Source organism: Vitis vinifera, chromosome 19 (assembly GCF_030704535.1).
Source record: "Vitis vinifera cultivar Pinot Noir 40024 chromosome 19, ASM3070453v1".
NCBI classification, from domain to species: Eukaryota; Viridiplantae; Streptophyta; class Magnoliopsida; order Vitales; family Vitaceae; genus Vitis; species Vitis vinifera.
In genome coordinates, this window is record NC_081823.1 from 6,642,114 (window position 1) to 6,651,796 (window position 9,683).

A 9,683-nucleotide genomic window follows, 5' to 3' on the forward strand; every position below is an offset into this window, starting at 1 on the left:
ATCACCAAGTCGAGGCTCCCGCCTTTCCTTTCAAAACCCAATTTTCTTTCTCAACCCTCTTTTTCCCTCCGTTTCTTTCCCGCCTCCCAAACACACCTCTTCATATATTCCCATCTTCTTTCTCTTCCCAAAACTCTCTCTCTAATTTGCTTTCTTTCTATCTGAACCTCTTTCTGTCTCTATACTCTGTAGTACTTGCTCTTCACGATGTACCAGAGGCTCCAAAGCTTCTCCAGATCGTCTTCAGGGAGAGTCGAAGGCTTCAACAGATACTTAAAACCAGGTCAACTCGCGCAACTCAGGGACTCCAAGATCAATGCTAGATCTCACAAGCTCACTTCACGGACTGGAGTCAATTCGGTCACATCAACCCACAGTGAAAGCGCCCAGATCCAGATCTTGATGAACGAGCATTTGCCTTGTTTCACGAAGATTATCGAGGGGCCGCATTGCCTAAGGAGGAAGAAGCTTGTGGCCTCCAAATCTGTATTCCTTCTGAATTTGAATCCTTCTACTCCTATTTCAGGCCCTATCGATTCTCTTATGAATGTGTTGGGCACTGACCTTCTTGTAGCTCATTGAATAAAGTAGTTGAATATGTGGAACGGGTTTCATTTGTCTGTGTCTATTACGCCATTTTTTCACGTGTGATACGAAAGTAAATTATAGAAATGTGAATCTGAAGTTACTAATCTTGTTACTGAACGTGGTTCAAATTCTACTATTTTTGGTTGAATTTTGTTTTGGTAAGTTGCATTTTCTTTATTAAGTAATTTCTGTAACCCAGTTAGTTCTATGAACATCAACTTCTAGTAGTTCGTTGAATATATGAAATGGGTTTCACTTGTTTGTCTAGATTCATTCCTATTTTGTGATATTTGATATTGATTGTGCTGTTTTGTACGTTATGTGGAAGGATTGGGAGAATTAAGTATCTGAATCCAATAATCCTCTGATTGATGGAAATTTAAGGTCTACCATTTTCAATTGAATTCTGATTGGTAGGTTACTCTTTTCTTTCAGTAGTTTTGTAACTTCATTAATTTTGTAAACACTGGTCTTTTTGTTGTTTGATGGATATTGTAGTTTAAAATGTGAAATGGTCTCTATTTGTTTGTGTAGATTTGTTTCAGTTATGACAATTCAGCTTGATGGCGCTAACTTCATGGGTCATATGAAGTGAATTGTAGGATTATGTACTCGAGTAACACTAACGATTGAAACAGAGGTTTGAGGACTATGATTTTTATTGAATTGGATTTTGATATGTCATATTTTCTTTTATAGCTATTTTTGTAACCATATCAATGTTGGGGCCACTGATCTTGTTGTTTGTTGAATAAAGTAGTTGACTGTGTGGAATCCATTTCATTTGTTTGTGTAGCTTTGTTTCTGCTTGTGAGGTTTGATCTTTAATCCACCTTGTTTTACATGTGTTATCTGGAAGTAATCATAGAACCATGAGTCTTAAGTTAATAATCTAATGATTGACAACATGGTTCAAGGTCTATGTTTTTTTTTTTTGTTAACTTGGGTTTGGCAGGTCTCATTTTGCTTTTTAAGTAATCTTGGTAACTCCATGAGCATCATCCATTGATTTTGTTGTTCATTGAATAAAGTAGTTGAATATGTGAAAAGGGTTCAATTTGTTTGTGAACAACTTATTCAATGTATTATTGCATTATGTTGATGCTTTCATTGAAGGAAATGGTAAAATTAAAAATGTCTAGGTTTTGTTTTTCTTGTTTTTTACTTTTAAAAATAGAAAATAATAGTAAAAACACTTTGAGACCTACTTCGAAAAGATAATGATTTTCAAAATCTGTTTAAAGAAAATTAAGACATCAGAAAATTTTTATCATCTCAAATTTAAAATATTTTGAAAGTAATTTTTAAAGTCATAAGGTAATTTCGTACTTTTTATATAAGACTTATTATAAGTTACTATTATTTTTTATTTTTAAAAACAAAAATAGGAAATGTATCCAAATAAGCACTTAGTTAAATGTGGTGTTTTAGATCTATTGGTTTGTTTATTTATATATATATATATATATATATATATATATAGAGAGAGAGAGAGAGAGAGAGAGAGAGAGAGAGAGAGAGAGAGTAAATTATTGGTTTGCATTGGCTAATGAAGTACCTAAGGTAAAATATCTTTGGTTAGAGATGATCAAAGCATAATTGAAAATTTTCCCCTTTTGTATATGTATTATAAGGGTTTGGTTAATTTCATAGATCTGATTTTGATTATAATTAGTTGACAATTAAATAGCCTTCTTTTCAAATATATTAGGTATTATAGAGTGTTTGATTTGGCTTCATTTTTTTTTTTAAGTGATTAAACTTTTGATATCCAAATAAAAATGTGATGCCTATCACAAATAAAGCCATAGATTCTAGGTTGAAGGGCTCCAAGGGGCTCCAAATGGCTAGTCTACAATTAGATATCAGGATGACTTACAACCACATCAACTAGGATTTTCTTTGGCAAGTGCTTGAGAAAATGGGTTTTGGTGAGAAGTGGATTCGTTCCTTTTATCCCTAGTTGGTGCCCTTTGCATACTTGTGTACTTTGGGATGCCCTTTTTGGTTAGCGCTGTAAATAACATATATTTTTTTTAATTCTATCAAAGAATAAAAAAGCAAATGCTGTACTGATTGCTGATCCCTCTTAAAGTAGCATACTCATTGAACAACTTTATTTGCATGTTTTTGCTTACCAAGATGTCATTATCACATCTTAGTGCTTCTCTTTTTATCACATCTGAGTGCTTCTCTCTTCATGGCCCAATTTTTTACTTTCTTTTAAAGCCAGTTAATTTTGTTACTTTTTGGCCCCATTTATTCTAGGTCCTTTTGCTCAAAGCTCAACATTGCCTCTACCATCCTACTTTTTGATGGGATTGATGTCATTCTAGTTGTCTACTCAATTTGATTTGGTTGATCTTTGGGACTTGTAGTAAATGAAGGTTTAATAGGAAACTTTGTTGCAATTTTGATGATCATCGTCAATCATTTGAAAATCTTGCCCTTATTGGAATTTGTTTAGTACTCTAACTCATTCCAAGAAATTAGAGGTATTATGGTTTTATCTTCCAATCACATTTTCAATCTACCTAAGCTGATCTTTTTATTTATGGTTATGCCAAAATTGGTGACACTCTTTAGTAGAATGAATCCAGCTAAACTCTTTGCTTGTTGATAAGCTTCTTTTGCTTGTATGCCCACTGGCTATCTAACATATCTTGACTAATTTTCTAAAGATTTTGACTGTCAATATGATCATGTCCTTAGTGTTCTTAATATCCTGTTATTGGATGAATAAACTTAATCCATTATTTCAATGCCACCTGAACATAATTTCATAAGTTCCTTTCCATTGATCTTCTTTGACATATTAGGATAGCCACCTTTGTATGGCAAGTTTCAGTAGAGTTGATATAGAATTAAGACATGGCTAGAATGTGTAGATATAGGTTTAAGATTTCATATTTTACAAAATATCTTGACTGGTAATAGATCTAAACATTTCATTATGTTGTTGCTATGAAATACTACTGTTTTTAGTTTTGGATCCTCCATTGAAGCATTTTGCAAGGGTACACAGATCTTCGAATCCATGATCAATAGCCTTAGCAAAACTAGGTACTTGAACTTGTTCACTCTGTCTAACAGCTGTTTAGTACACTTGTAGTAGTTCCTTGAGGTTCCAATTTCAAAAATTTCAGATGGTTTGTGGAGTTCTTTCTGAATCTTTAGGGTTTCCTTGAAGAATTTTACAGACATGATGTCTGTAAGCTGCAGCAGATGACAAAAGTGAGATGTGTGGAAGGACCTTTTCAGGTCAATAGTATGTGGAACTAGGAAACTAGGAAACTAAGAAAGTGAAGAAACACAAGAGTGATGTATCCATGTGGTTCTTATCATCTTAAGAAAAGGCATGTTAAGTTAATAAGGTTATTTTGTTCAAAGGGAATTTGGGAGGAATGAATTTATGGTGTATTTGAGACTTGTATTAATAATTAGTGTTTACTTTGTGGAATTGATAAACTAGGTTTGTGCAGTTAGGATGATGAATATTAGAATTAGCAACCTTTGCAGAAGATCTTAGTTTGGGACAGTCAGTCAGTCAGATTCTCACCAAAACCTTTCATCTTTAAAACCTGTTCGGGGCATAAGAATTCAGTTGTCAATAGATTTGAAATTGTTATCTTTTGATGGTTGTGGCAGTCTCTTTCATGATCTTGTAGTAAAGGAAGGCTTAATGGCAACCTTGTAGCCATGATGCTAAATTTTATCAGCATTGACATTTTCTCTCTGTGGGGATTGAGAAACTCAACAGCTCGCTTTCTACAAAGTGGGATCAATTGCCCATGTCTTATTTGCCTCTCTCCACATGCAAGATACTCCAATAGCACTGGATACCAACATCACAACTCAATCAAAGCCCTCATCTTCAAAGATCTCATTTTCTAATGCGACAAATGAGGAGTTTGAAACCATGCTAAGTTAGGATGCCTGAGTACGTCTCTTTTAGTACAGAACTTTATTAGTTTTCTTGTTTTATTTCAGACTCTGTAGTATCTGTAAAGGAGTATGAGCCATTAAAGGCTTATAAACCCCAATAATGGCTTATATTACTGATTTTAGGTTCACATTACTAAGCATATTAATCCCAATAAGCATGATGACTTCTGGGACTTCTGGGCTCAATCTTAATGATGGGTGTTCATATTTATTAGGTGGCCCACTTTATGATAATACCGGACTGATGGTTTGGTGGGTGACTTCATGATTCTACCTGTTCAATGTGTCAAATGGGGATGATTTTTCCCAACCCAGGGTGGGTATGCCGTATGCATAATTTCCGCGCGTGTCGGTCAGATAATAGAAGGCCCCCACATGGCACAATGTTGCGGCCGCCACTCTTCTGATTGTACCTGTCCATAAACAGCCAAAGGAATCAACTCAGGGAATGAATCTAGCCGACGTACCAATGAAAAAATAAAAATATTTAAAACACTCTGCAAGATTCTCGTCTTTTCTCTCAAGTAATCTCAGAGGGTTAAATGGGTTGGGCAACACAATTTGCTATCGTTTGTCTCTACTGTTGCTAGTTAGCCAAATACATTGAATGACGGCTACCAGAATGCAGCATGTGGGTCACATTCGCATAAAAACCAATGAAAGTGACGATGTCACTTTCAAAGGACAATCTTATTTCATGCCGATTCATTATTTTACTTTGTAAATCCCTTCTTTCATTGCAAAAGTTTCCTCAGAACTTTGAAAATTTTCGGCAAGTTGTATTGGGATTCCTACTTTCCATTATCATCTTGACCTTTTCTTTTCTTTTTTTATTTTTTCCCCCTGGTTGTCTTGATCTGCTTGGTTTTGGACTTATATCATATGGTTCACGTGCAATGCAACTTCGCTGTTGAATGATATACGCATATACTACAAATGTAGACGCCTTCTCTTACCTTCTTGGCTTCAACTAACTGTATATACCTGTATCTAGAGATTATAATACATTCTCATACTTGTATTTGTCGTCTTTTTTTGTTTTTCATCTATAGCTTCTTACAGTATTGTTATAGTTTGGTGACCCGAATTTTTTTGGGATAATTGTGTTTTGGATCCAGCTGGACCCAAAAAATTAAGTTTTAGCCCATATAAGTTGCATAATTGATGAAAAGGATATGAAATATGAAAAGACCAATATATTCTTTAAAACCATTTTCTATCATAATATTTGACAAACTTTTTTATCTTAATTTTTTTTAATAATTATTCTGAAAATTTATTATTTTTTAAAAACTAATTTTTTTTTAAATATATCATTTAAAAAAAAATAAATTTGACATATTTTTAGTTATTTTTTATATACACAATTTTAAATATATATATATATTTTTCAAGATGTTTGATTTTTAAATAATAATAATAATAATTTATTTTTATTTTTTTGGAAAAGGGTGTATTTTTTTCCAAATCATTAAATTATATTAAATTTTATTGAGGTTTACAAAAGGAATAAAATTTAAATTAATGCTTTTCTTTTCTTTCTTTTTTTCATAGTGAGTAAATGTCATTTTTGAAAAGATAACAAATTCATATCCTTCTCAATTTTCATATTTTCTCTAGGTCTTGGACTTAAATGGTGAATTTATATGGATCAAAGCTTAATTTTGGGTCCAATTGGGTCCAAAAGACAATTATCCCAATTTTTTTTGTCTAACTTGAAAAGTTTGTGGTGTGACATATGTACTGAAAAACTTATAGGTTTTTTGGGTTATGCAATAACCACTTGATACACTTCCTTTTTATACCAATTTTCTTTTCATCTGCCTGTGATGTTTCCCGTTTGGGATTTTCTACGTAAATCTATGTGTTCCTATTTTCTTGTTGCCTATTACGTATTTAAGAGCATAAGGAAGGTTAAATACTAGTTGCCCAAACCTATATCATTCTCTATATGATTCGATTTATATTTCACTCTCTAAAGGAGGTCTAATAATGCACACCATGGGATCCGCCGTCTCAGATTTATAATGTTATTTGATTTCCTTCAACGCACGTTCAAGTTGAAAAGCGAACCATTAAATAACATTATGCCATAGTTGTGCATCGCGCTGTCCCCAGTGGACATCCTGAGGTGGGTTAAGAAAGAAAGAAAACAAATAAAAAAGGAAGAGTGTTTGCCATTAAAAATGCACAAAAGGAACCTAGTTAATATAATATGATAAAAAAGAGCATCAAGTCCTATTAAGCTAACAGCCATAGGTATAGCTGCATTTTTCTAGTTCTAGGTTCAGGGAATTGAGATCTGAAGCTCATTTCTGTTTTCCTTTTGGGTTGTGTGTAGAGATCATTTTTTGGTAGATGTTTGGGAAGTCAGTAAAAATAGAACAGCTACTGCCCTTCCACTTGTGCCCACCTTCTGCCTTTCCCTGTCAAAGGTGGAACTTTTATAGGGGACCAAAAGTGAGATACATCACTTGGAAATTTTTGACTACAAAGAGGGCGGTGTGTGTTATGAGCTGTCCTCCTCTGTTCTTCAGAATTCTCACCATTGAAACCTCTTCAACACATTTTCAGGTGACAGGTTAGGAATTTGAATGAAGAGGAGATGAAATGAGTGCCATAAATTTCTTATTAATCCATATTTCATTAACATTTTCTTTGCCATGTTGCAGATCTCTTAGAAGTCTTGTAGAAGTTGTGGCCTTGGGGGTTGTCAATCCAGTAAAAGGTAGGTTCTTGTTTCATGATTGGGTTTTGGGTTTTTCATGTTAACCTCTTGAGCAGTCTCTTTCTCATCTAGCTACTTTGAAAACCCATTTATTTGTGTCGCTTTTTCTTTTTGACTTCTTTGATTGATGGTTCTTAGGAAGATCATCAATGGAAGAGAGATATGGTTTGTATAGGCAGGGCAGTAGGGCGTTGAGGTCCATGAGAAATGGAGATTTTCAGGAAGGAGATGTTTGGGATGTTCTCAACAAAAGGGAAGATTACAATTCCGTGGTTGGTAGTTCAATGGAATCCTCTCATTTTTCTCCAAGGCGCCCCCCAAGTGCCGCCAGAATGATAGGTAGAGTTCATGGCAACAGCAATCCCATTCATGAGCCCAGAGTGGTTCAGCAATCAGCACCTGTCAAAATTCCAGACTGGTCAAAGATCTATGGGGAGAATTCAAAGAAAGCCAGCTCTAACAATGCTTCATGGCTCGATAACAATGATGATGAAGGGGATGTTGGTGATGGGGTTTTGAATGAAGGTGATGATAGTGGTGATGATGATGATGATGATACTAAGTTGCCCCCACATGAATGGCTTGCTAAGAAGTATGCAAGGAGTCAAATTTCATCCTTTTCTGTTTTTGAAGGTGTTGGAAGGACCCTGAAAGGGAGGGACCTTAGCAGAGTAAGGAATGCTGTTCTCACGAAAACAGGTTTCCTAGAATAGTGGTCCTCATTATGCTGTCTATATAAACCAGTGCAATTTTATGTACAGATATTAGTTTGTGATGTTGGTGTGAGATGATGATGGTTCTGTATAGGTTTGTGGCTTGGGTGAAGGACACATCCATTTTAAATGTAAAATACTGAAGGGATTGATCTGCATTTCGCATTTCTCCATGGACTTTGACTGCTCTTGGGTGTGTGTCTCTTTTTATCACTTTCACCTACTACAATACATAAATTCCTTTAATTTTACAGAAAAAAAATGTCAGAAACAGTTTCCTTTCCACGACAGTCTTCGTAGTTATACTCAACTTGATTGGAAGTGCCAGAACACAAGGAGCCCACAAAGCATGGTAATGGCTTATTTTATCTTAGCCTGTGGTATTATTTATATGCTTATGTTTGATTTTAATATGTAATCTGCCCACAAACTGCAACCATATTTATTTATATATATAGAAGTGGTGGATCTCACTGACTTTAGCTTTGTTTCTATGTGGATGCAGTCAGTCATTGGGTGCTGTTTCAAGCAAGTTGCCCTCTCAATTTGCTTTGGTAACAACAAGAACCTAGTGCTTCCAATGCTTTTGCTTCATCACAAAGATGCCAGTTGGACTGGGACCCCACAGCTTCCATCATTTTCATCTATTGACACAAAACAATCAACATCATTTTGGTACTACCCATCATCTACATACTTGGTAGATTGATTAATTTGCAAATTTTAACTTATGGTTTGTGAGAAAAAGGATATTCTGGGGATGATATGAAAGAGGAGGGTAGTCAGTCACTTCATGGTTGGACATGAAATGTAGATTTTAATGTATTGGGGTCTTCTTAAAGAATAGATAGAAAAAGTTAGTTTAGTGGAGTTTGAACCCATTTAGTACTTGTCAATGTAGATTGGTTAGATTCAAAGTAATGGATGATAATGGAGCTTAATTAATCTAATGCTCTTTAGACCAGGTCACCAGGCCCAGCCGACCCAATAATAGAACAGGGCTACAGGAAAATTGCAGTACAACCCCTCATACTTTTTTTGTACTAGCGAAAGCAGAATCCACTTTGGAAAAGATTATCAAGCAGGTGGTGTTAGGGATGCATTTTCGGATCCCATTTGTTTGTACCCTTTATATAGATTTTAGATTTTATTATACAAATTTAATGATCAAATGATTTGAATATGAAGTTCGATGGATTCTGATTTGATATAAAAACCCGATTGCCTATTTGTCCATGGAAATGAAGGGGAAAGTGAGTTTTGACTCGTTAATTTAAAAAAATTTAACAAAAAGAACATCAAATTTTATAAATTAGATTTATTTTTATTTATTTAAAAATATTTTAAAATATGCACTATTTTATAGGTCTGATAATTATTTTCCAAAAATGATGTTTTTACTCGTGAGAATTGATTTGAGATCAATAAAATAAGAAAATTTTAAGGCTAAAAATATAAAACTAAAATATTAACTTTGATTTTGTTTAAACACATTAGTAGAAAATATAGATATTGAGAAATGGTTGAAAATATAATGAGAGTCAATATTTTATTTTATTTTTTAATTTTTTTAATTTTAATTGTATTTAATTTTTAACTATTTTAATTTTAATTTTTAAAATTTCTTATTTAGTTGTCATGTCAATTAACAATTTTTATTTAATTTTATTAAAAAAATGAAAAGATGAGTGAATTTATATAATACATGA

The 9,683-nt window shown here is 33.8% G+C and overlaps 1 protein-coding gene across 5 annotated transcripts; it reads left to right on the forward strand.

Annotated features, from left to right (window-relative positions):
* The first annotated feature begins 6,789 nt into the window (after positions 1 to 6,789).
* LOC104877592 (protein S40-6) lies at positions 6,790 to 8,919 on the forward strand. 5 transcript variants are annotated; one of them, XR_009465315.1, is made up of 4 exons: positions 6,802 to 7,114; positions 7,206 to 7,261; positions 7,400 to 8,326; positions 8,480 to 8,919. XR_009465315.1 is itself a non-coding variant. In XM_059735552.1 (3 exons), exon 3 carries the CDS (start codon positions 7,411 to 7,413, stop codon positions 7,972 to 7,974), a length of 564 nt encoding a protein of 187 aa, XP_059591535.1. In that variant the 5' UTR covers positions 6,790 to 7,114; positions 7,206 to 7,261; positions 7,400 to 7,410; the 3' UTR covers positions 7,975 to 8,147. The 5 variants fall into 5 exon arrangements, 4 of the variants coding, with proteins under 4 accessions (XP_059591535.1, XP_059591536.1, XP_059591538.1 ...); XM_059735552.1 differs by lacking the exon at positions 8,480 to 8,919 and having other exon boundaries at positions 6,790 to 7,114; positions 7,400 to 8,147; XM_059735553.1 differs by lacking the exon at positions 8,480 to 8,919 and having other exon boundaries at positions 6,813 to 7,114; positions 7,404 to 8,147.
* The last annotated feature ends 764 nt before the right edge of the window (positions 8,920 to 9,683 follow it).

Excerpts from the sequence above, each read along its gene's own strand:
- LOC104877592 (XM_059735552.1), top strand. The coding sequence starts at position 7,411 with ATGGAAGAGAGATATGGTTTGTATAGGCAGGGCAGTAGGGCGTTGAGG.